This window comes from Oryctolagus cuniculus, chromosome 3, assembly GCF_964237555.1.
Source record: "Oryctolagus cuniculus chromosome 3, mOryCun1.1, whole genome shotgun sequence".
In the NCBI taxonomy this organism is placed as follows: domain Eukaryota; kingdom Metazoa; phylum Chordata; class Mammalia; order Lagomorpha; family Leporidae; genus Oryctolagus; species Oryctolagus cuniculus.
This window is the reverse complement of record NC_091434.1, coordinates 63,480,312-63,506,944: the sequence shown is the minus strand read 5'-3', so window position 1 is coordinate 63,506,944 and position 26,633 is coordinate 63,480,312. Positions and strand designations below refer to the sequence as shown.

General features: G+C 44.7%; 2 protein-coding genes across 3 annotated transcripts in view; both read right to left on the bottom strand.

The window, feature by feature from the left end:
* IFT70A (intraflagellar transport 70A) lies at positions 1-2,666 on the bottom strand. Its single transcript, XM_002712214.5, has one exon. The coding sequence runs from the start codon at positions 2,412-2,414 to the stop codon at positions 417-419; it is 1,998 nt and encodes a 665-aa protein (XP_002712260.3). The 5' UTR covers positions 2,415-2,666; the 3' UTR covers positions 1-416.
* Positions 2,667-6,846: 4,180 nt separating this feature from the next.
* Positions 6,847-26,633, bottom strand: part of PDE11A (phosphodiesterase 11A) — a 450,256-nt gene continuing 430,469 nt past the window's right edge. Inside the window, exons 20-21 of one of the 2 annotated variants that reach the window (XM_051849396.2) lie at positions 12,116-12,176; positions 6,847-9,962 (exon numbers count right to left, since the gene is read on the bottom strand). In XM_051849396.2, the coding sequence (XP_051705356.2) occupies positions 9,817-9,962; positions 12,116-12,176 (207 nt within the window). In that variant the 3' untranslated portion in view covers positions 6,847-9,816. Of the gene's footprint in view, positions 12,177-26,633 lie in introns of both variants that reach the window. The other variant, XM_051849397.2, reaches the window with a different exon arrangement.

Here is a 26,633-nt window from a genome sequence, read left to right as displayed (position 1 = left end):
TTTGTTAAAGAATTTTATTCATACTGGAAAACTCTGCTGAAACACAATGAAATTTATGCAAAGCATATGGCTTAAATGTAATTATGAGGATATTAGAGTAGAACACAAAGTCCTTGAAATGATCATTAAAGACTAGATGTACTACATATTAACTAGGTTCTGGATTTAACAGTTCCTGGTATCGAGATGATAAGGCAGAGGGAGCAGAGGCATTGAAAATACATTTTGATGCAATGCCTCAATCCAGTTTTGTTTATTCCTGAACTCTTCTGGATTTCAAATTGTTATGTTCCATTTCATGAGGTTTTGGGGGGGAAAATAGCAATGTCAAAGTGTTTCAATACAAAATGTTACAAATGTAATGATGCCGATGCCCAGATAACCAAGCCATCACGATGTGTTATTATCAGATACGACTATATATTCCAGCCTATGATTTCATAAATCAAAGCTTTTAACTGCCTCGATTCATATGTGACTGTATTCTTTCCAATATGCATTCTTTCTTCTTCCAGGGGTTGTTCTATAACAGCAGGTATGTTTCTGCCATACAGTTCACAGTGTTCTAGAAATTGGATACATTCTTGAATAACACTGTCACAAAGCACTATCATGTGTTTTGACATGTTTTCTAGTAAGGACAGGAAGCATCTCTTGGCATAATACCAGGTATCAGTGCCCAGTTTTTTATTATAAGGTTCCAAGCTTTTGATAACTCGAGAAATGCCAAAATCATAATTTCCTTTGGCACAATAAAGTGTTCCTATCACCAAATTCACAATACACAGATGATAGGTTTTCTTGTCTGGGTCATCATAGGAGAGCTGCTCTTCCTCCTTCTCAATCTTCTTCATCAACTCTTCAGCTTCTTCATTTTGACTTGTCATGATATAGGAAACACAGAGGTTAGCTAAAACAACAGCACTGACATTGAGGATGTTATCATAATGCTTCTTAACTATGGGCTCATAAAATCCAATGGCTTCTTTGTACTTGTTTTCCTGCATGAACAGAACATGAGCAACATTCAGCTTCCACACGTCATGGTCATTACAGAATTCCACAGATTTGCGGAAGATCTTTTCCACCATTGAATAATTTTCAAGGTTCCAGTAGATTTTTGCTTGAGCCATCAACACCGGAATGTACTTCTCAAGGGTGTCGTCATATTCATTCACTGCTTTTTTGATCCCTTCCTCGTCTCTGTTGTGTCTTGCTTCCTGTACCTGTTTGGTGAGTCTCCGGAGCTGTTCGGTCAGCATCCCCGCTAGTCCATCCAGCTTAACGAAAGCTTCATCAGGAGCTGTCTGGCAAGTGATCATGGCGTCCAGAAAGTCATAGAGGTAGGGTGTGAGGAACTTGTAAGTCAAATGGGCATTTTCTGCCAAGACATCTGCAGCCAGGTCAAAATACTCATATTTACAGTAGAGCAGCAACAGGTTGCCAAAAGTCTCTGGCGGGAAGGGGTTCTGTTGGAGCAAAAACTGGAGCTTTTCAAACCCTTCCGTAGGCTTGGCATCCATGTTCATTAGTGCCTGGTTGTGCAGGGTCACAGGGTCCAACTCTTCCTCTGCCCTAGGAGGCATGTCAGTGAGAGTTTCTTGGGCTACTTCATAGTTTTTCAGCTGGTATTCTATGGCTGCCTTGAGGTTGAAGGCTTCTACCAAAGCAGTCTGGTGGAGAACTAAAGTGTTGCCAACACTGCGGATATCAATGCCCTCAGTGGTCATGCCCACACCCAGCTCGGGATGCTGGCGGATGCCACGCTCAATAATGTCAGCGATGTGCTTCAGTGCCGGCGCATAGTGCCGGCTGCTGTAATAGGCCAAAGCCAGGTTGTAAGAAAGGTCAGGCTGGTAGCCCAAGGCCTGCAGGGCCGCAAAGAACTTGGAGCATGCAGCTTCATACTGCCCTTCCTTGTAGAGCAAACAACCCAGGTTGACCTGGCCATCGGGATCGTTCTCTCCCCCTCCCTCCTCTCCGCCTTCCCCACTGAGCAGCTGCTCCACCAGGCTCCTGGCCCCTGGCAGATCACCCTCGCTGTACTTGATGGCAGCCTGCAGGCGGAGGACCCGGTTGTGGTAGGCGGGGTTGTCCAGCAGGAGGAAGGCGACCCGGGTGGCGTCCGGAAACAGGCAGGCCTTGTACAGGGCCTGGGCCTGGTACAGGCGGTACTGCTCGAGCTCTGGGTGCAGCTGGCTCAGCTGCTCATAGCACTCGGCGGCCAGCGCGAACTCCTGCAGGCGGTAGTAGCAGTAGCCCAGCAGCGACAGGCCGGCGCGGCTCTTCGGGCTGCGCTGCAGCTCCCCGCTCAGCAGCTGCACCGCCTCGGCGTAGCGAGAATCCCGGATGAGCCGGTACACGACCACGGTGAACTCCCTTTCGGGGATTTGCGGACCGTTCAACCCGGCCATAACTGCTAAGAGTGTGGCGTCGGTTTGTTTCCATGGCAACACAGCAACCGGAAGCGGAAGTCTGCCGGAGATTACGTTGCAGCAGAAAGAATCCTATAGGAATAAAAAAGAATCAGGGATATGAGTCTCTCAATCTGATTTGATTCTAGTAAACTCGGTACCGTGGAGTCGCGGTAATACGAGAGGCGGGAGGAAGCGCCTCTCGGCGACAAACTGGTACTGCACGTCCCGGCATGCACCGCCCCATTCGCGGCGGGCGCCCCTCGGGACGTGGCCGCACAGCATGCTGGGAGGTGTAGTCTCTGTCACATGGCCGCTCTGTCTTTTTGGGATGTGATGTCACTTGAATGACACTTGAATGAAGGTTGCTGTTTGTGATTATGTACTTTGGTCTCTGGCGCGGTGGAGTAAGACGTTGGGGCCAATGTCCCTGAGTATGTTGAGCCTCACGGTTTGGCTCATACAAGTGGTGATGTTTGGTGTGATTTAGAGGAAAACATGGGATGGAAACGACGGGCTATCTCTTTGAAATTCCCTGGGAATTAGTGTAGATTCTATTACGTCTACCCTGAGAGCTCGCTTTCTAAAAAGAGTAGTGCAGCCGCCAAGAATCCTCATTTTGATATTTTTCAAGAGGTTGTCAAAGGAAAGAAATTCCGTCCATCGCAACTTGTAACTGGGAGCAGAGAAGTTTAGATCTGAGTATCTCCCTCCCTTTTCTATAACAACAATTACTGAATATATTTTGGTTCTTAAACTTGTTTGTGGGGGCCAGCGTTGTGGTGCAGTGCGTTAAGCAGCTGCCTGCAAAGCCATTACCTCATATAGGCACCAGTTCCTGGCTGCTCCAGTTCCCATCCAGCTCACTGGTCACGTGCCTGGGAAAGCAGCACCCAGCTACCCGGAGATCAGGATGGCTCCTGGCTTCAGCCTGGTCCTGCCCCAGCGCTAGCTGTAGCAGCCATTTGGGGGAGTGAACCGGTGGATGGAAGAGCTTTCTCTCTCATGTCTCTTTCTGTAACTCTGTCTTTCAAATAAATAAAATTAAAACAAAACAAAACAAAACAAAAAACCTCTTATTTGTGACCACTCCCTGGTGTTCCAACTTTCCCTGCGAAGAAGAAATAGTGACCCCCATTGTTCTCTACAATGCCTATGATTAAGGTGGTCCAAATAAAAGGATGTCTTTAATATATAATTAAACTTTAGTGCAGGTGTTCTCTTTATCTTCTCAGTAGTATTGATGCCCTTAAATATTTTATAAAATTTCAGAGCCAACACCAAACATGTTTTATAGCACTTTATGTTATTTCTAATGTAAATAGTCACCCAGTAATTTGCACATTACAGATGAAGTCCCTGTAGGCTGGAAAGGTTGAAAGGTTTAAGCAATTTTCTCAAAATTGTACCCAGGTAGGTAGTGGCTGAGTCATGCTATACATCAACTGAGTTCACTATAAAAGAGTGACTACTGAATAACTCAGTCTATGTATGTCCTGCAGATGAGTGTGTAAAAGCCCAGTTTTTCATGCAAAGTGTGCATGAAGGTAATTATCTTTTTTCCTCTGAACTTGATGTTGGCAGTAAGCTTTGAACTGCCTGATGTCAACTGCAGGTGTGGACAGATGTTAGAAGTGACTAGTGAGGGTCATATAGCTACTAGTCATCTAGTGATGCTAGGAGACTTCAGCAGGTTGCGATGGCTGATATGGTAAAGTGACTAACTTTATGTACAAATTCCATCTTCTCTGTTGCTGAGACTTGACAAGGTTGTGAATTCAAGGGTGGCAGCGGACAGTGAGCCTTCCAGTGGGTCAATTCAAAGAAAGGACTAAGTGTACCAACTTCACAGGGATTGAGTGGGGCTTTGGCTCATCCAAGATCACTCCCAGAAAGCAGCTGAGTAATACGACTATACTCCTACTCTGAGGTTTCTGTCAGTTTGATCTCTGATTTGGCATTTTAGAGGCTTAATCCTTGGAGGAACGTGGCGGAGGGGTGCAGGCTAGAGCTGCTCAGTAATAAGGGGAGTGTGTGTGTCTTCTCCTTTGTGGCTGACTGCCTGACGCTTGGCCAGTGGAAACTTAGGCTCAGTATTTTAAAATGCTTACAGACACATTTAATAGCAAGTTGCTATTAAATGAAGGTAAGATGACAAGATGGAAACAGGAAATTGCCTTACATATTTTTTAGCCTTTCTCCCTGTTTTGCAGAGTTCTATATGCATCACAAAAGTATTCATCTTCAAATGGCTTCCAGAACATGTATGAAAAAGCAAAAGGACTATGTAGTCTTCATCAAATTTCTCTCTTTCCTACAGGAATCAGTTGGGCATCTTTTGTTTGTGCTAGTACCTGTCTGCGAGTGTGGCAGCTGAACAGGGCCAGAGGGAGGCCATTCTGTGTCTTCCTCCTTATTTCACGTGATGCTGCTCCAGAGGCCTGGCTTGAAAAAAGCAGGACATTCGGCTTAGACAGATGGAAGGCAGGGTCATTTTCAAAATGAAATGAGTGCACAAATCACACTGTGAAATTGGCATGACCATCACTGTGGCTGTGATGGAGCGACTTTTATTTAGTCTCTGATAGGCAGTTGGGGAATAGATTAGGGTTTGTTTTTTTTTTTTTTTGGTCGTGGGGGAGGGGAGTGGGGAAAATGAAAGAAGTCCCTTTAATTAATGATAGAAATTCTGGAAAGCAATAAACAGGATAGAATATTCTAAAATGTCATAAGGGATCATTTTGTTTGCAGTAGAATCTTGAAAAGCTGGAGCATATATCAAAAAGTACGTGTATCATACCATTTCAAGCAATAGGAAAGCACTTGGTGGTTGTAATAAAGCAATTTAATGACTTGTAGAAAGGAATTAGGGATTGAGAAAATGGTGTTGAATTCAGGGAGCAGTATCCTGTAAAAAAGGAGGCACATTTTATTGTGTTGAAGAATTCAACAAAATGTTTGGAGTTAAAATCATGATGTGTGGTTCCAAGCATGGAAGTTCTGCCTGCCAAAGTTTGAGATGCTCAAATGTTCACATCCTATTTGTATGTATAATCTATTGTCATTTTCCTTAACCCTAATTGGAAAGTTTATCTTCTTACTTATCCTGTAATGTGACCACCTCCTGTTGGTAAACATTGTTAATCTGTATTTCAACCACAGCCATGATCAAACATGGTCCTCATAAAAGATGATTTTCTGCAAAACCATCTTCCAGTTGTTTTTCATTTTTTTCCTTTGATTCCATATAATCTTCAGGATGGTCATTTTTTTTTTTTTTTTGAGGAGGGGAATGGAGGGCAAGAGGGAGCTTAATTTTCTTGCATTCTCACCCTGTACCTGATCTCCCACCACAAACGGGCAAGAAAAGAATAAATTAGCCAATTTATGAACTTGATGTACTTTTAGTAGCATCTGTTCAATCTTTTAAGGTTTTTGGAAATACTGTATGCTGAATCAACACTTGGGAACACTGATGCTTCCATGGTGAGAAATTTTACCTCATCATGAATGCTCCTTTCACTGGTATTTCCAGCTTTCTTAATATTTAATTAGATTTTCTTCTTGAACATACTTTGCTTTTGACCAAGTAGCTTGTACGTTGGCATTTATGGTGTTATTGTCTAAACTTATCAGGGAGAGCACAATAGCATTGTGGTTCATAAAAAAGACTAGCAGAGAATGCAAAACTGTGGACACTGGCATCAAACAAAAAATCATCCAACCATCCAAACAAAGAGTTGCTCCAATCCCTGTGTTTGTACTATAGTTTCAGTACCAGGCCTGTTTCGCTCAACTTTCCTCATTCATCCTCACAGTCCTTCTGTGAATTCGGTGATTCTTACTGTTGACCCCATGTTAAGACTGCAGACGGCAAAGCACAAAGAAGCCGGCTGTTGCTGCAGCCAGCACTGGCGATTGCTTCTGCCGGCCAGCAGTGGGCCACACTGCACCTCTTCCTTCTCTCTCCCCGGGCACCTCCTCTCCAGTCATTTGAATTGGCTTTGGATCATTTGCTGCAGTTTGTTCTAACAGAACAGGCACAATGGCGTAAGAATTTTAAAGTTTAAGCACCGAAGCCATTGTGTAATTGTATGGCGTCCGTGTGGCTAGCGGCCCTGCACTGATGCGATCCCCCTGTGTAATTGCCCATGCAAATCTGAGCAATCTGTAACGGACACAGGAACCCAGCATTTGGCTGCAAACTCTCCTACTTTTGGAAAACTTCAATAATTGGAAGAGCTTTTTGTCATCTTTAAAAATGCTATATGGGTTGTCCCAGCACCCTTCTCACACAGGCAAACATCACAGATCAAGATGTGGTTAATGGGCTAAATTAACAGTTGGAATTTAAATTGTAGGTAGTCAGATGCATGCCTTCTTTTAGCCCTTAAGTCACCCTTCTCAAAAGAAATAAAGATTATTTCAGAGCCATAGTGAAACATTAAGCATTTTATTAAAAACAAAGATATTTCGATCTCTTAAAGCAGACTGTTTCAAAATCATAGATTAGTTGCTTGCAAAATGGCCAAGCAGTCTATAATGTAGTATTCTTACAATGAAACATCAGCCTGGGAAATCTACACAAAGGGAAATACATCAAACAACTCAGTTAAAGATGTATTTCCCTTCTTTTGTGTAAAACAATAATAATTAGGAAGCAAGTCAGTAGGGGATCCTTTTTAGATTATTGTACATCAAAGTAAAATGGCAAAAGCAGTATTCCCAAAGGGAATGAAACTAAATAGAACCTAACCTCCTATTTTCACAACTGTGCTGTTTTGTTCCATCTTCTATGTGTGATTTAATCTAAACAAAAGCAAAAGAAAAATTAAGATTTTAATGCATGTACACATATGTACCAAAAATGAACACAAAGATAGATGGCCCCAAATAACACATTTTTAAACAGCAAATACTTCTTTTACTTAATAAAACAAACATTTATGTATCAGTGTATACATTCAGTGACACTGGTATAGATATGTCATAAACAACTTATCTTTAGCACTGCTGAGAGATGTATCAATCGTGCAAGAACATTCAAAATTAAATTTAAAAAACCATACAACCCAAGATTACTAGCTGAGGAAAAAAGAGGCAGTGACACAAACAATGTAAGCAGAATACTGGGCTTTGCTAATTCGACATGCTCATCACAAAATACTCCGTTTACACCTCATTGTATTTCTGTCACCTATGTGCTTTATTCTATTATTGCTCACTTAAGAAACTTAGGAAATTTTGGCCTTCCTGTACCTAGACGTAGGCTTTACATTTCCTGACACATTTAAGTTTTGGAAGTTCTTCATAGCTTAGAACATGGCAGAGTAACAATTTCAGAGGTGGTTATTCTGAAGCAGATAATGAAACTTTACTATTGCCATAGGTATTAGGATCCCAAATTAGATTTTGTTCATTGCTGTAAGGAATCCTTTTTTGCATTTTCCCTCCAAAATGTTTATATTTAAATTTTCCTCCAATATGTTTGGATTTCTATCTCAGTGACAGGAAATTATTTTAAACTATTACTCAAGATGAAACTTTTTTGTCTTTCTGCCATTCATAAGAGTCAACAGGAGAAATGAATTTTAAAATAATTGTACCACAAATTTGAGCAGGCTCTGTTTAATGACCTATGGTAAATGAATAAAGTATGATAAATTCTGATATAGAAAAAGCAATTGAATTCCAGTAGCATTAATATAATATTGTTATTACACTGATACAAAAAATTAAAGATTACTTCTAGCACACTGTCTTTGCAAATAACAAATACCTGGGAATGCACAGATATGTCAGATTTTAGCAACAGTGAAAACACACACATGGCAATTTTAACTTTTCTTTACTGACTTCTTAAATTTATATCTGAATGACTACCACTTATGGGATACCTATGATATTAGATCAACTGAAAGTGTTCTAATTTATTACATAAAGGAAGATATGAGTAATTTTAAAAAACGCTTTGGTGACCATATCTGTCATGATTACTACAGGCAGGCTCGGGCATGTCTGTAGTCAGATTGTTTATATATCTACCCGACATACGTAGCTTAATTTTGTCTTCCCCGAAAATCTGATCTCTTCACATTTGCTCCCATTTGGAGAAGAATAAGTAAGAAAGTTATCTGGAAAAATCTGCGTAATGCCAAACACAGCTTGTCCTTTGGTGTTAGAACTGAATTAAAATTCAATGATTTCTTTAACATCTAGAAGACCTGAGGCCTGGAGAGCCCCCAGGGTCCCAGCGAGAGGCCAGCCAGGATGGAATCTTGGCCTTCTGTGCACTGGGTGGCAACCTCTATGGCATGCCAGGCTGTCTCCATCTGCCAGTATTGCTGGCTACCACGTAGACTGCCATGTGTTATCTACATGTCTGAAAAAATATATATCTTATGTAAAAAGGGGGATGAATTTCAATCATTAGTGCCAAGAGACCCAAGGGAGCAAAACTGTTCAGTTTGAGGTTTTACAAAAAGACTCACATTTCAAATCCCTCCCAACAATAGGAAATAAACAATAATAATAAGGACTGGGAAAACTGCTCTCTGTCTTTCTTGAAAAAGCAGATGTGGATAACCACACATACCTCACATTCTTGGAAAATTACAAATTCATTTTCAAAGGTATTGAAAATACTTCGAACTCCTGAGTTCAACCTCTAACCCCTGGGGTTGCTGGCACCAGGCAGGCTGTCAGCCTCCTTTCCACTGCTTTCTGGTCATGGAGGAACAGAGCCATGGCATTACTCAGCAGTTTCTGAATCTTGACCCACAATAGCAAAGATACCTCGAGACAGGAGAAATAGATGGAGGCAATTACAAACAGCTACTTGATTGATGGTTGACATTGTCAGGGCCCCACTATATGGCAGATTGCAATGGTGTTGAACTCCCCTTGCTACCAGTGGATGTTGCTATTGGCAACCGTGCAGTGAAGCCAATAAAAAGGCAAGAAAATGAGACGAAAACTCAACCTTAGTGGAAGCCGTAGGGTTTGTGCTATAAATTATGCTTCCCTTAGCAATATGCAGCATCAACGTTCAGGGCAGCTACTGTGCTTGTAGCTGCCTGCAGTCTGTGTCAGATTCTGGGTCTAGTTTTATCCTACAGCACATGCTTTAAAATTTTGCTCTGGATGGACTGGTATCCGTTTGTCCGGGCTATTTATTTATTTATTGTTGGGGAGGATAACAGATGTGGGCTCATCTCTGGCTCACATGGTCTGCTTTCCAATTCCCATTTGTGATATAAACATGATGTGGCACAATACCCAGAAACACCTGCAGTGCTTCGGCACTGCAGGCATGTGACGCGATGTCGCAGACCCCGGTCTGTCTCTAACTCCACCCACCCTTTGTTCCTCACCTGAAGGAGGGGAGACAGCCCTGCGGAAGCTATTTTCCTTTATAGCAGAGTGATTCAGAAAACTGGCTTAATAAAATCCATAAATCTGAACAACCTCCCTTACCTGCTCTGCGGAGGCAATTTTTCCTGTACTCATTTTCTCCTCTGGTCTCTCCAGCCTTCCCTGCAGAGACAGCTGTAAAGGGCAGCCAGGAACATTATTTTTTAGGGCTCCCACTCCTTCCTTCCTTCTCTTCTTTGTCAAACCCCTCCCTGTCCAAGTTTCTCTCTGTTCTAAGCAATTGAGGATAGGACTCTACACCCTCACTGTCTGGGTTGCAAGTGCCATTTCTCTTTGTTTGGACTGACTCTCACCTTCCCTTTGGCAGCTCCCTTAACCACCTGCCTCCGTCCCTCTCTTTCCTTTAATGGTCTTTTCCTTTTTCTTCTTCCTTTCCTCTCCCCTCTGTGCCTGACTTATAATTTTCTTTTACTTTGTTTTTCTTGCCATAACAAATCCCAATTCTTCTCGATGATGACCATTTCCATTTTTCTACCTCAGTTTTCCCCATTTCCTCTTAAACATTTCCCAGGTGTCTACTATGTGCCAGGAAAACAATGTCCCTTGTGGAACTTGCCCCCTTTTCTTTCATATTTGAGTAGTAACTTCATAAGTGATACTGATCAGTAACTAAAACAAATATGGTTTGTAAATTTTGATTTTTTTTTTCAGAGCTGGGCTGGATCTCAGGTTTCATCTGGTCCAGGGATTTTCAAACTCTTCAGAGTCCCTTTGTGGTTCACCATGTTATGTAATCAAAATCAGGAAGATTTGTAGGGTCCCTAAACCCCTGAAAAATAGGAGACTTCAGCTTTTAGATGTAGTATATCTCAGGGATTCCTTGAAAGGTTTATTTGAACAGAGTTCTAAGGCTAAAGCAGGTTTGAAAATCATTTCCTAGTATAACCTCAGATGACAAAAGAAGAAAGAAAAAACAAGTTCAGAGAAATTGACTTGTCCAAAGTCATCCAGTCAAAAGTGCCAAAATGAGAGCTGGAAATCTATCTTCTGGCTCAGGATCTTTGGATAAGACACACTGTGTTCTCAGTATCTCAGGTAAAACAGAGCAAAGCAGCTTCTAGTTGTTGTCCATTTTAAACAGTTTATGCTCACCCATTATAAACCTGGATTCCTATAGCATATGTGTCCTATGCCAATACTATTATTTCTTAACCCTTCAAGCATCATTTCTCACACTCAAGGAAAAAAATCCCCAATTGGGGACCCCTGCATCTGGCTTTGGAGTGCTCACTGGTAGTAACCTAAAATTTTATACCAAAGCCTCCTCACTAGGACAACTGAAGGAAGTCAGTACTCAGTCTTCATGTCTCTGCTGTGTCACTGTTGAAGGCAGTTCCTAGATGTTCGTGTCACCTGTGGTAATTCCAGCTGAAGTTTTCCTTTCATGCTTACTTTAATTAAAATCTATTAACACATTCCTTCTGAGAAAAGGCTAGGTCTACAATAGAGGTTGGATTTTTAAAACCCTGTAAAAACGGACCACGACCCAGTGTAGTTTACAATCTTGTATAAACACCAATCAGACAAACTCATTTGCTGTATTCTTACTATAGATTTTTTTTGGGGAAACTGCGTTGACTGGGATTTATAAGGATAATATAGTTCACCTTTTAGGTAGGCAATCCTAAAGGCTCTTATCCACCCTTAAGGAGCTTTAGGATTGAAAACAAAATACCTCCATAGAATACAAATGAGGTTTCTTGGGACAGTCTGGCACAGAAGGGCGCTCAGCGAGACAGCGCAAAGGCAGGCAGTGTTTGGCTTCTAACGAACAGAAGAGCCGTATACAGATTGAAGCAGCACTAATGACGCTTTCACTGCTCCTGTTCCCACAGCCCAGAGTGAACCGGGTTAAATGCATTCAGGTCCGCAGAGCCAAAACAGCCCTCCGCGAAGAGCCTTCCTCTCAGCCCCGTGTGCGCGCCAGGGAAAGCCGAGGGTCCTGGGGCGTGCTCCGTGCCCCACCTCCTCCTTTGTCCTTCCTGGCACCCCCTCCACCGACTGGTTACACTTCAAGGCCAAAGCCAAGGCGTGCTGCCTAGAGCCTCTCTGAGACTAGTTCAGTCTGAGCTGAGAGAACAAAAGGACGGTGGGGCTGGCCGGAAGCCGGTCCTTCGGGCTGGGCTGCGTTCGTTTTGCAGCAGCAGCAGCAGCAGCAGCTGATCTGGAGGTTTAGTTTCCGTCTTCGGTGGCCACCGTGCGGCCAGCAGGGGTAGGGGGGGCAGCCGATACCTGCAGCCTTTTCTGGTGCAGTTCTTCCCACTTACTTCTGTTCGCGGCCACCGAATCCAGCATGGGCTTGAGTTTCACGTTGACCTTCACCAATGCCTGAGACAAAACAAAAAACAAGGAGAGGAGGGAGGAAGCTGAGTCCCTGACGTGCTTTTCCACCTTTCACTCTGAGAAGGATGGAAACTGGCTCTGTGGAAGCAAAGTGGTGATCATGTTGGTAAACACGAGCTATTTACAAGGGGTGGATACATCTTTACCACCTTTATGTTGCATTAACCGAGCCTAGGCAGAGAATGGACAAATGAGATGGACAGCTGCGTACAACTCCAGGGAACAGCAGCCAGGTAGATGCCGATCCTGTGTTACAACCACATCAAGCGAGGCCGGCGCCGCGGCTCACTAGGCTAATCCTCCGCCTAGCGGCGCCGGCACACCGGGTTCTAGTCCCGGTTGGGGTGCCGGATTCTGTCCCGGTTGCCCCTCTTCCAGGCCAGCCCTCTGCTGTGGCCCGGGAGTGCAGTGGAGGATGGCCCAGGTGCTTGGGCCCTGCACCCCATGGGAGACCAGGAAAAGCACCTGGCTCCTGGCTCCTGCCATCGGATCAGCGCGGTGCGCCGGCCACATCGCGCTGGCCGCGGCGGCCATTGGAGGGTGAACCAACGGCAAAAGGAAGACCTTTCTCTCTGTCTCTCTCTCTCACTGTCCACTCTGCCTGTCAAAAATAAAAAAAAAAAAATAAATAAACAACCACATCAAGCGAGACAGGAAACAAAACGTCCAGCTCACACACGTCTGCCAATCTGTGTATCTTTGCTTGCCATCAAGGGCTCCAGATCGTGATACACTATGAACTAAATTTTTTACAAAAACAAACCTACAGCTCTTCTGCCATAGATGACCCTGGATGGACTTACCTGGATAAGAAAGTCCAGGTAAAATCCTGAAACAAGAAGAGATGCTGACTTTTAAAACTTAAGAGATCTCGGGGCCAGAGATGTGGTGACTGGGACTAGAACCCGGTGTGCCGGCGCCTCTAGGTGGAGGATTAGTCTGTGGAGGATTAGTCTATTGAGCCGCGGCACCGGCCAACACCGGGTTCTAGTCCCAGTTGGGGCACCGGATTCTGTCCCGGTTGCCCCTCTTCCAGGCCAGCTCTCTGCTGTGGCCCAGGAGTGCAGTGGAGGATGACCCAGGTGCTTGGGCCCTGCACCCCATGGGAGACCAGGAGAAGCACCTGGCTCCTGGCTTCGGATCAGCGTGGTGCACCGGCCGCAGCGGCCATTGGAGGGTGAACCAACAGTAAAGGAAGACCTTTCTCTCTCTCTCACTGTCCACTCTGCCTGTCAAAAGAAAAAAAAAAAAAAGAAGAAGATGGCCCAAGTCCTTGTGGGCTCCTGCACCCACGTGGGAGACCTGGAAGAAGCTCCAGGCTCCTGACTTCAGATCGGCGCAGCTCCAGCCTTTGCGGTCATCTGGGGAGTGAGCGAGAGGATGAAAGACCTCTCTCTCTGTCTGCCTCTGCCTCTCTAACTTTATCTTTAAAATAAATACATAAATCTTAAAAAAAAAAAACCTTAAGCAATCTTGGAATTGTGCTAAATATACAGCTCAACATGGTAGCATGTATGGAAATAGGACATAAAGGAAAAGGAGTGTGGAAGAGTGACAGGGTACTAAAGCCACCATCTGCTGCCTCCCAGAATGCACATTAACAGGAAGCTGGATGGGAAGTGGAGAAACTGGGACTTGAACCAGGCATTCTGAAACAGAATGTGGGCATCCCAACTGGTGACTTCAGCATTGCACCAAAGGCCTAGCGTGTTATCTAAACATCCAAAATATGTTCACTTGGTAGTATGTTTACAATAGCAGCTTATAAATGGGCAAAATCTAATGAAAACATATGGACTTTTAAGCATTTATACTTCTTGGGCCTGTTCTCCATTTCCAGGGGTTCAAAGAAGCCTAAGAACCTGGCATCCCACATAGATGAGGAAGAGCTTCCACTTATAAATACCTACTGTATGGTACAAAGGTATTCCTTACAATGATTCTGCATCTTACACGTGATAAAATATGGCTCACACATGTTATGATTGGAAATGGTCTTTAGTCCTTCTACTATGGAATGGAGGAAAGAAACCATTTAGGAAGCAAAGGGTTATGTTTGTAATCTGACCATTTGTTTTGAAAGCTGTGGAGAGAACCATTGTTCTCCTCAAGTAAAAAATCAAGGCTAGGCCAGTAGCCCGCCATGTAGAATAGTGTAGAGTTGTCAGGGATGTGGCACGGAGGGGCAACTCTTAAGAAGAAACAGACCAAGAAGGTACACAACCTGAAATTGCGTGGCTCCAACCTTTGTCAATAATCACTTCAAGTCAGCGAGGAAGTCTGTTCACAGGTTTTCAGAGTCTATGACAGTGAGGAAGACTGAGACAGGGTGACCGCTGTTGTCACCACCTCGGGGTAAGACCCAACAACAGGAACCTCCTTCCTTTCTTCCTGCTTACTCATACCCTCTCCCCTCTCTTCTCTCCCTGTATTCCTTGTGTTCTCCTACTCATCAATTCTATCACCCATCATTTGGGCTGTGTAGAGAACTCTGATGAGCTCTAACATGATTCTTTGAATGGAATCTGTAGCACTTGAGGCCTCCCTGTCCTTAAGACTGAAGTAAAACCTGACCTGAAATCCAGCGCATGCTCTGGGGCCTTCCTCACCCTCTGTGTGGCTCCCCCAAGTCTTCCTTGTCTCTTGGACTTCCTCCTTGAGTCCGTTTGGCCTTGTCGGCCCCACTCTATATCATTCTCTGCACAAAGCTCTACTTATTTCCTCCTTTCACAGAAAATCAAATTACCTTCAACATTTTTTTTTTTTTTTTTTTTTTGGACAGGCAGAGTGGACAGTGAGAGAGAGAGACAGAGAGAAAGGTCTTCCTTTGCCGTTGGTTCACCCTCCAATGGCCGCCGCGGCCGGCGCACCACGCTGATCCAATGGCAGGAGCCAGGTGCTTCTCCTGGTCTCCCATGGGGTGCAGGGCCCAAGGACTTGGGCCATCCTCCACTGCCCTCCCGGGCCACAGCAAAGAGCTGGCCTGGAAGAGGGGCAATGGGGACAGAATCCGGCGCCCCAACCGGGACTAGAACCCAGTGTGCCGGCGCCGCTAGGTGGAGGATTAGCCTAGTGAGCTGTGGCACCAGCCCACCTTCAACATTTTGTATGCCTGCTAACTCTACTGAATATCAGAGGTTCACAGGGCAGAGATTTGCCCGCTCACTCCCTCCTACATGCTCATCCTCATCTCAAACGCCACAGATACCCACCCTGCAGTAATCCGGTTTTCTCTCCTGTCTTGTCTCACTGCTTTCATACCAGTGAGTATATGCCAGCAGGTCTGTTTTCCCCAGGTTTCCTGGAATTCTAATGAAGTAAAGTTTCTTTTTCTTGTACTTACTACTGACCTATAAGGTGGTTTTTATTTTTCCCATAAAGAAGGAGCATGGGGCTGTGAGGATGTTAGCTGATGGGAAGGTGATGTTCCACTTTCTGCCTTGGGACGATCAGCTCCTTTTGTTTTGTGGACACGATTATACTTCTGGTCCTACGTAGACACCGTGCAGCTGCGTCCCATTCACCACAAGGGGGGCAGAAGGTGAACATGCTAAACCACTGCACCTGCAGCATACCTCCGGGAGGAGCTTTCTTCAAGCGTGACCTGTGGCTAAGGAGTGGTCAGCAGCAAGGTCCTCCAAAAGCAATGGTCCCTCTACATGCTGAGGTGGCCCCATGCCCTCCTCCAGGTGCCACTGAAAAGCATCTGCTAGCAGACACATGCCCTCAAACAGCACTGTACTCCGGGAAGTTAAGGGACACAGGTAACACAGGACTGGTCGCAAGTTAGGGGAGAGGGGTGGGGGTGAAAGCCCAGCAAAGCCATGCACCCTGCCGAACAGTGAGTGCTCCACCCTGGCCCACGTGCTCCTGCTCTGCATCCAGTGTCCTTCAAACAGAGGATGCGCTCACTCTCTCCCAATCCCCATGTTTATTCACGGAGCAAGAGCAACTCTTTAAATCGGGTGCATCCGTTATTTCATGTGATAACAAAACAAGGCCATAGGGTAACTCAGGCAGTGATTAGAATCCCCTTTGTTTCCATGAAAGAAATGCAGGGGTCTGTTTTCTGCTCAGTGTGGTGTTTGTTGTTGTTGTTGTTTTATCTACACAGAAGTGTGAGGGAGCAATGGCTGCCATGCTTTTACTTAGTACAGTTTGGCACCAGGTCCTCTCTACTCAGATCAAGCCTTTTAATTAAACCGACTACTGTAATTCTTATGGAAATTAGTGTTTATGCTATTTTCCTGCTGCAAAAGCATTTCTCTGGAACTTATTCTTTTTTTAAATCCCAGGAGCACAAATTGGAATTTTTTTCTGCTTGAAATGTAATTAAAAACTCATTTGATTACAATATTCCTGGTTCTGTTTTACTTATTAAATTCCTGTAATCAGTTTTCCTTTATGAAGCTGCTGGGAAATGATCTCAAAAGCAACACATTTTTCTCCTCCTTGGCAGGTTCCTGAGTATTTACTAAATTATATTCATAGCACCTGCCCGTGATTCGTATTACTCCACCAATTTATTCCTTAAACCATTTAAGTTTATTTGGCTTTGCCCCAAACAGCTTTCTTTCCTTCATCTTTGTTCTTTGTCTTCCCTCTTGCTTCCTTTGTGTTGAATAAAATATTAGGGGGGAGGTACCTATTTATCAGGATTCCTCTTGCCTCTTTGTTTTGTATTCTTGTGAAACACAGAGTTGCCTTACTAGAATGTTATTTTCTCCGGGGCCAGGTGTTGGTTCTAGGCAGAGGTAGCAAAAAATCTTATCTTGGGGAGCTACTCTTATGGTATAAATTTATTGCATAGATGCCACTGGCTAAGACAATGGAACTGTTTGAATATTAGTAAAGCAGAGGATTATCTGCAAACTTGAATTCTAGGTTTATGGTAATTTTCTACAATGTGCCATCAGCAAGAGAATCGCTCTAGTACATACATGCTAGGGCATTCCTAAAAGCTTCCCCTCGGCCAGCAGCACCTGACGGGTTCTGTGTGTGTGCTGCCTATATCTGTCTAGTTTGACTTACAACTCACATACAGAGTAAAGGGGAAATTTAGCACCTGTCTGTCTGATCGCTCTCCTCATAGGCATAGGTTCTCCAAAGGTTGGGGACGTGGATGTATCAGCCTCAAGATGCTTGACTGTCCTCTGTGGCGTTGCAGCTATGTGACCTTTAAGCCACCATTTAAATGTGTCCAGAGGCAGAGAACACATTACCCCTCAGGGGCACTCCTTTTTTTTTTTTTTTTTTTTTTTTTTCCGACAGGCAGAGTGGACAGTGAGAGAGAGAGAGACAGAGAGAAAGGTCTTCCTTTGCCGTTGGTTCACCCTCCAATGGCTGCTGCGGCCAGCGCACTGCGCTGATCCGAAACCAGGAGCCAGGTGCTTCTCCTGGTCTCCCATGCGGGTGCAGGGCCCAAGCACTTGGGCCATCCTCCACTGCCTTCCCAGGCCACAGCAGAGAGCTGGCCTGGAAGAGGGGCAACCGGGACAGAATCTGGCGCCCCGACTGGGACTAGAACCCGGTGTGCCGGCACCGCAGGCGGAGGATTAGCCTAGTGAGCCACGGCACCGGCCACTCCATTTTCTTTGCTCTGATTTTAGTAATTGTTTCTTGTATTGCACTAAAATCTGGGTCCCTGTAACTTCTTTTTTTTTAATATTAATTTATTTGAAAGTCAGAGTTACATAGAGAGAGGAGAAGCAGAGAGAAAGAGGTCTTCCATCTGCTGGTTCACTCCCCAATTGGCTGCAATGGCCAGAGCTGCACTGATCCGAAGCCAGGAGCCAGGAGCTTCTTCCAGGTCTCCCACGCAGGTGCTGGGGCTCAAGCACTTGGGCCATCTTCTACTGCTTTCCCAAGCCATAGCAGAGAGCTGGATCGGAAGTGGAGCAGCCGGGACTCAAACCGGTGCCCATATGGGATGCCTGTACTGTAGGCGGTGCTTTACCTGCTATGCCACAGCACTGGCCCCCTCAATAACTTTTACTGAATGATTCTAAATATCAGGCTGCTCTCCCTTTAAACCAGAAGCTTCTTGAATAGTGTGGGATTGATGACTTATGTGCTGCTCCAAGTGTAGATTAGGGTTGATGCTATCCTGAAAACCTAACTTGGGATGCACTGTTTTTCTCTTGCAGCAACCTCATTGGGGTTCTAGGCTCCAGCTCCCTCTTGACCCATCAAAGACAGGAGATGAGATATTTGTCCACTGAGGGACACAGCCCTGGGCAGCTAGTCATCTACATGGCTGAGGACCACACTTCCTTTTTGATTCAGTTCACACGCCATTGTTGAGTTCTCTTGTGACAAGTGCATGCAGCTTACTCCATATTTTCTTTATGTCTGAAGAAGTAACCTATTCAGATAGCTCAAGGGGTACAAAAGGGTATGAAATACATAGTGCAAAATCTCCCTTTCAACCCAGCCCCAAAGGCTGGGATTCCTCCCCTAAAAGCAACAGATATTATCAATGGTTTTTAATTGGGCATGCATTATTCAAGAACATTTTATACATATGTAAACATATATTTGAAAATGGTGGTATACTATACATACTGAACTCCATGTGTTTTTTATTTTAAATATATCATGGAAACAAACCACATCTTTGCAAGAATTAAATGTCTTCATTTTTTGTGGTAACTAATATTCCAATGCTACCACAATTTGTTTAACTAGTTCATTTTTAATGTTTTTCTTTTTTTGTCTACTTGAAAAACAAAGAGAGAGAGAAGGGGAGAGAGAAACATAGAGAGAGACACACACACATAGAGATCTGTCCACTGGTTTTCTTCCCAAATGTCCAAATTCCCACAATATCCAGGGCTGGGCCAGGCTGAAGCCAGGAGCCCAGAACTCCATCTGGGTCTCCCAAATGTGTGGCAGGGGCTCAAATAATGAAGTCATTTCTGCTGCTTCCCAGGATGCATTAGCAGGAAGCTGGACTGGAAGCAGCGTAGACAGGACTTGAACCAGCACTGTGACAGGGGTTGTGTGCATCCTAAGTGATAGCTCAACCTGCTACACCACAACACTGGCCCCCATCTAGTTCCATTTTTGGCAGAATATGAAGGTTGTTTCTATTTGGCCATTACACACTTAGCAATTCTGTAGATTCGAAGTTTATCATGAGTCAAATTCTAGAATTGGTAATGTTGGGCCAAAGGGCATGTGCATTTGGATTTTAGTAGATGTTACTAAATGAATACATATAATTTCCCTTAATATACAGTGCAGATCCTTATAATAACTGTACTAACAGGAGAGAGAAAACAAAAAAACCATAGCTACTACTTAGATTCAGTCCTTGGAAAGATAGAGAGTGGGTAAAGCTAAGGACACACAGATCTGGGATGTGCTCCTCTTCTCTCTGTGTCCTACAAATGTTAATTTCTGTACATCACTTTGGTGTCACTCAATCATCACAATCATGTTGCTCTAGAAGATTTCAATTACACTCCTCTAAGGTCCTAAAATGAATCTACTTACATCTGTTAGAACTAACCAGTCATCTTTGACAACTTATAGGGTATTACACAGGCTATTACTGTTATTAGCAAACTCTAAAAATCTGTTAGTTCACAGAAAGATGGAGGAAGGAGAGAGCAAAGGTGAGTGTGAGAGTGATGGGAGGGGGAGAAAGAGAGAGAGAGAGGGAGGAAGAGACAAAGTCCCATCTGCTGGTTCACTCCTTGAATGTCTGCCATGAAGCCAGGAGCCAGGAACTCAATTCAGTCTTCCTTGTGAGTGGCAGGAACCCAGTTACTTGAGCTGGAGCTTGGTATGAAATTCAGGTTTTCCAGTATAGGAAGCAGATGTCTTAACTGCTAGGCTAAATGCTTACAGAACAGCAAACCATTATTGAATGCTTACTTTGTGTCACATTTTAACAGGTGCTTTTCACATACCGCCTATTTTATACAAAGCTTTGCAAGGTTGATGTTGTTGTTATTCTTGTTGAGGATTGAAGAAATCAAGGCCTAGATAGATTAAATAACTCACTTATGGAAGAACTGAAACTATTGTAGGGTTTCTCAACCGTACTATTGCCATTTCTGGCCGGATAATTCTTTGTTGTAGGAGATGTCTTATACGCTGTAGGATGCCTTATAAGCCAGTACCAATCCATTCCCAAGTTGTGACCACCATAAATGTCCCCTCGGGGAGCAGAGTTATCCCTGTTGAGAACTCTACTGTTTCCAAGAGTTTTCTGCCTCCATCAGGTCTTAAGTGAACCTAGCTTTCTCTGAAATAGATGAACTAAGGTAACCAGCCAATAATGCCAACAGTATTATCACTATCAAAGAAAGAAAGATTTCCTCCTTGGGCCAAGTATATAAACCCCTCTTCAACTACTTCTTCTGAGAACATTTAACAAGGAGAAGTAAGAGGAGCTTCTATATATATTGAGTATTCAGTGTGCTGGACTAGGGCTAGGGGCATAAAGTCATTATCTCATAAAATCTTCATGGTGTTCCATGAAGTAAGTACTTTGTATCATCTCCGCTTTATAGATAAGGGAACTGAGGTTCAGTAGGTTAAGTGCCTTCTCTATGGTCACATAGTGAGAGATGGGGCCAGCATTTTTCCCTGAGCCTCTCTTACCCTAAAGCCTTATGTGAAAAGTTCCCTTCTTAGGGAACCAGTCTTCCTTCACCACTCAGCTCACTTTCTACCTCCTCTGGGAAGTCTTTTCTGATGTTTTGGATCAAAACCAGGACTGCTGCATATTTGTCAGGGCTGTAGCACATCCTCTTCCTCTCTGCAGCCTAGCCCAGCCTGGTGCTGGGCCACCCTTCGTGTCAGCACTGGGCACCCCAGTGCATGCTCCTGCTTCTTGTCCTGGGGCTTCTGCTTGCCCCCCACCCCACCCCGTCCTGCAGAACTTCTGCCAGTTGTACTGCTGGTGCTGGCTGGAAAGAGTGGATGCTGGATTTCTTCCCCACGTCTTTAAACTTGTTTCAGTTTTGTTCCTAACATGTACTGAGATGACTTGGAATGATGTGACACCATGGAGGCCTGCTGTTAAGCTTTGCTAGCTGGGTTCCCAGCAGCCTCTGATGCGGGGCTAATCTGGCCCCACTACTGAGGCCACGCCCTCCTGAGAGCTGCTCACAACACCCCTGTGCCTCAAGGCTTTTCCCTGGTCATCTGGCTGGTGGGAGCATGGACTGCTCCCCGGCCTGTGCGACCTCTGAGGATTGTTCTTGCTTGCTCTTTTCTGCTTTACTCCGTCTCAGCAGTTTCCTTGCATGGAGGTTGTGAACTGCGCTAAGCTGGAGATTGCAAGCGGCTCTTTGCTGAGACCCTCCCCTGGAAACTCTCACTTCCCACACTCCCCAGGCCCCTGGCTCTGCCTACCTTCACTGAAAACTCAGTATGTTATGTTGCCCGCTTTTCACTATCTCAAAAATGGTGGCTCCTACACTTTTATGTTTCTTTATTTCTTTTTGTCCCCTGTTATGCCATTGTGGCCAGCAGCGGAAGCCCCCATCATTGGTGCTAAGCAGCTGTGTCTTGTCTGGTATCCCATGGGTGCAGAGACAGGATGGGAACAGGGCTGCTGGCTTTGCATCTCCAACACCTGCAAAACCCCAGGAAACAACAGCCCCTCCTTCCCCACCTCCCTTGTTCCTCAGAGAGAGGAGTGGTGGGAAGAGGGTTAAGGCTGGGACAGCTGCCAGCGGCTGAGAGTGGGGTCAGGACGTTCTGACGTGCCACAGACTCCTGCTGTAAAAACAAACCTAGAATGACTCCCACGGGAAATGAATACAGTACTTTCTCTCATTACCCTTATTCCTAAGGCCTTGTTTTTTATCAGTTCCCCGAGCTGCTAGGAGCCGGATCCTGGATTTACTTTCCCTCTGCCGTCACGATCCACATCTGCTCTCATCTGGCTCAGTGGGTACTTACTAGTGGACCACAGTCACTTCGGGAAGCTCAGCCGCAGGACAGCTGGACAAAAGAGTAAGCAAAGAGGAACTATGCTCTGAGAGAGAAACCAGTACTCCTCTGTCAGCAAGGGGCACGGGGAACCCGCACGAAATTAAAACCAGGCTTGTCTTAGAACCCGAAAGCGTCCAACCACGCTTCAATACCACAATACCCTTTAAAGCCTTTGAAGAAATTGTCTGAGCTGGCTACTCGTTTATTCTAAGTACAAAGACAGAAAGGGGGTTTGGGCCCCCTTTGGTTGAACTGCTGGCAGTGCTAGCATTTTTGCCTTTCCTTGCCCAAGAGAAATAATCAGAAGCTAAGAGACACATATAGTGTACGGCAGAGGAGAAAGGATTTAGAGTATTCCTCAAGATATTAATTATTGATAAAGTGTAAAGTTAGACATGGGAGTAGGCATTTAACGTGGCAGTTGGGATGCCAGTTGGGGTGCCCACATCCCATGTCAGAATGCCTGGGTTTGAGGACAGCCTCTGATTTAGCTTCCTGCTGGTGCACACCCGAGGGGCAGCAATGATGTGAGCCCATGGGAGAGGCCCCGGGGTGAGCGCAGCCTCCTGGCTTTGACATGGTCCAACACCGACTGCTGCAGGTATTTGGGGAGTAAGCTGGCAAGTGGATGATTCTCTCTCTTCCTCTCTCTCTCTCATCTCTCTCAGTCTATTTTTCAAAAAATTCAGCAAAAAAAAAATCAAGATTAGAGTTGGAGCTCAACTCAAATACCTGTTTTAGGCAATAACTCTATTACAAGGATATGATTACTACCTTGATCATTTCCTTTCCAAATGAAAATGTCAAGAAGTCCATTTGGGGATTGGTATCTTGAATTGTTTATTTATTAATTATTTGAGAGAGAGACAGAGACAGAGACACAGATAGATAGGAACTTCCTATCCACTGGTTTCCCCAAATGCTTGTCACAGTCAGGGCTGGGCCAGGCTGAAGTCAGGAGTTCAATCCAGGCCTCCTATGTGGGTGACAGGGATTCACGCAGGCGTTCCAATATGGGATGTCATTATCCTAAGTGGTATCCTAACTGGTAGGTCAGACATCTGTCCCTGTATTTTGAAGCAGGGAAATCAGGGGTCATAGGACCAGCTGGAATCAGCTGTGCTCGGACCTGTCAGTAGCTTCTAGTGATGTGAATATGCTCCTCATCTCAAGTCCCAGTCCTGCAACGTGGTGTGCAAGGCCTTCTCAGAAAAGGAGAATTCTCATAATCAGAGCACGAAATCCAGAAACTAAACAGAATCCAGCAAAAAAGAATCATTACACTGCCGGAAAACTTGGGTTACGGCACAAAAAACAGAACTCTGAAATGCCAAAATCATCCCCAAAATTTTTCTAGGAAAACTAAAATATACATCTTTCTATGCATTTTAACATTTTCATGAGTTAAAAAAATAAGCTGAACTCCACATGGTGTGTTTGGCAGGGGAGTGGCTACAGTGTTGACCACTACATGTGAGAGCGGATGGAGCTGGCCAGCTGGACACTGTCCACCTGGGAGGCAGCAACCAGGCTCCTCCTGAACCTCACTCTTCCCTCCTCAGTCCAATGGCCTTTGAAACTCAAGGTTGTGTAAAAATTAATTTACATTAAATTGCTAAAGATAATGTTTGCTACCAGGAGGCTTCCAGAACTTTTAAAAATTTGCCTCAAAAAATAAAACAATAATGTTGGACACAAGAAAGGTGTCAGCACTTTTTGGATAAATGTTTTCAAACTTCCACACTGAAGATATTAGCCTTACAACTTACCCTTTTGGTGTGATTTGCTGAAGTCAGAAAATAAATAATTTTTATTGATGTAGGTTCCACATGTAACTGTTTCAGGTACTGTGATATATTTGTGCTTCATATACCTGAATTCATTAAATCCTCAAAACAGCCAGATAAGGGAGGTAGGTCCATTGCCAGCCCATTTTAGAGATGAGAAAATCAGGCTCAGAAAGGAGACATAGTTTGCCTGGTGCCACGGAGACTGGATTTGGACCTAGTTCTCTTTGACTCCAGAGCCTGAGTTGCTAACCAGTTACCATATTTGTGATGTTGAAATATGCTATTGTGTAGGGCAGCCCTGCTAGCTAGAGTCACAAATGAAAAGTGAATTTTGGTGGCTGTTACTGTGGTGCAGTGGTTTAAGCTGCCACCTACAATACTGTTGTCCCAAATTGGAGGCTCAGTTCAAGTCCCGGCTGCTCCACTTATGATCCAGATTCCTACTAATGCACCTGGGAAAGCAGCAGATGATGGCCCAAGTACTTGGATGGGGACCTGCATGGAGTTCTTGGCTCCTGGCTTTAGCCTGGCACAGCCTGACCATCGCAACAATTTATGGGAGTGGACCAGCAGATGAAGATCTCTCTCTCCTTCTCTGCAACCCGTCATTTTGCCTTTCAAGTAAATAAAATAAATCCTTTAAACAAGTGAATTTCTAGACAAGCATTATTTGTCCCTCCTAAGGAACAACTGATCCTCCAGTGAATGTTTTCCTTGAACGGACTCAAGTGCTGCTGTGGTCTCAGACATGTTCCTGTGACTCAGGTCTGAGGAGACCAAGGCTAGTCAGTGGAGAAAAGACGGATCACTCTGAAGAGTGAACAGGGATAAGACTGCCCAAGCACAAGACTGATGTTTGGGAACAAAACCAAGGGTCACATATTAGGAAGAGGCCCCAGCAGAGGCAAAGATTTTGAGTTGCCGACACAGGGGCCTTACGACAGCTGAGGATCAACAAATGCCCATTTCTGCTCAAACTACTAAGAGTGACTTTCTGAGCTCCAAATAATGGGCCACTTGCTATTGCTGCTCCTTGTTCTCTGCCACCCCCAGGAGCGACGTGAATTTGAGCTGTGCCCTCTCCCTGGGCCTCTGAACTGGTGACTGCTTTGAGAGAGCCCCATCTGTGCATCTGTTCTAGTAGAAAGACTTGCTGCTAACACTTGATTGGCAGTTCTTTATACTCAAGCTAATGAAGGTCAGAGACAACCAGGCAACAGGTGTCTGCCTAGAACTCCCAGAGTCCGCCAGAGGGAAAGGGCCGTGCTCCTCTTAAGGCCGCGCGTTCTTAGCCAGTCGTGTTACTGAGGCTGCCAGCTCCCTCTGCTGCAAAGTCAGCAGGCCCATGTCCAAGGAATGTCTCCTCCAAGGCAGCAGGGGCAGCATCCACGTAGCCGGGATCTAACTATGATCCAGGTGGCTTCAGACACAAAGGGAAACAGCAACCCGCTGTTATCTTCTCCTTAGTGGGAATTCGGGATTATACCAGGTTTGTCATATAGGGTGAACTGCTTTGTCCAAATGAGAAAATTCTTTTCTAAATTTCTGGATTAAGAAGTAATACTTGCACTTTTTAAGGAGCACAGTGCAACATTTCAATGGGTATATGTAGCTGAAACTGATCACACCAGGCAACTAGCCTTTCTATTATCTTATCTTTTTGTTTTTGAAGCCTATCAGCTCCTCTATTCTGGCTCTTTATGCAGAATATCCATCTACAGGACATAGCTGCCTCATTGTGCTGTACAACACTTGAACCCATTAACACTCACCTGCTCTCCAACCTCCCCCATCTCCTTCCCTCCACCCTTTCCAGCCTCTAACTGTCACTATTTAAAATTCAAATTGGGGTCCAGTGCTGTGATATAGCAGATTAAGCCATTATCTGCAGTGCGAACATCCCATGTGAGTGCCGGTTCAAGTCCCAGTTCCTCCGCTTCTGATCCAGCTCCCTACTGATGGCCTGGGAAAAGCAGCAGAGGATGGCACAGTACCTGGGTCCCTGCACCCACATAGGAGACCTGAAGAAGCTGCTGACCCAGCTCGGGCCATTGTGGCCATTTGGGGAGTGAATCAGCAGATGGAAGATCTCTCTCTCTATGTCCCTTTGTCTGTAACTCTGCCTTTCAAATAAATAAATATATATTTACAAAAATAAAATTCAGATCCAAATAATTCAAACCATTATTATTTTTAACTGTCACATATGACAGCTAAGAAAATATTATATGTGGTAATATTTACTCTGTGAATCAGTTACTATTCAACAGTGACTGAGCTTGCGAGATTTTTGCAGGTACCAAAAAATAGTCATATTTTTCTATTTCATTAGTGAGATCTGAGATCTTAAAATCTAAATAATGTGAGACAGTTATCCAAATGACAGTAAGATGATAAAGCCACAGAGCTAACAGTTACCATGAAGGCAAACAAACACATAAGGATCCACATGCAAGAATGATTCAGAGAGGCCACTGGGATCTACTTGAGCTGTAACTGAAGGTGCTGCTTGTGACATCAATGTCTAATATTCTGAAGGCTAATTACAGTACTGGCAATAACTTAGAAAGAGAGTGTTTGGGCTGGCGCCGCAGCTCACTAGGCTAATCCTCCACCTGTGGCGCCGGCACACCGGGTTCTAGTCCCGGTCAGGACGCTGGATTCTGTCCCGGTTGCCCCTCTTCCAGTCCAGCTCTCT

Excerpts from the sequence above, each read along its gene's own strand:
- IFT70A (XM_002712214.5), bottom strand. The coding sequence starts at position 2,414 with ATGGCCGGGTTGAACGGTCCGCAAATCCCCGAAAGGGAGTTCACCGTG.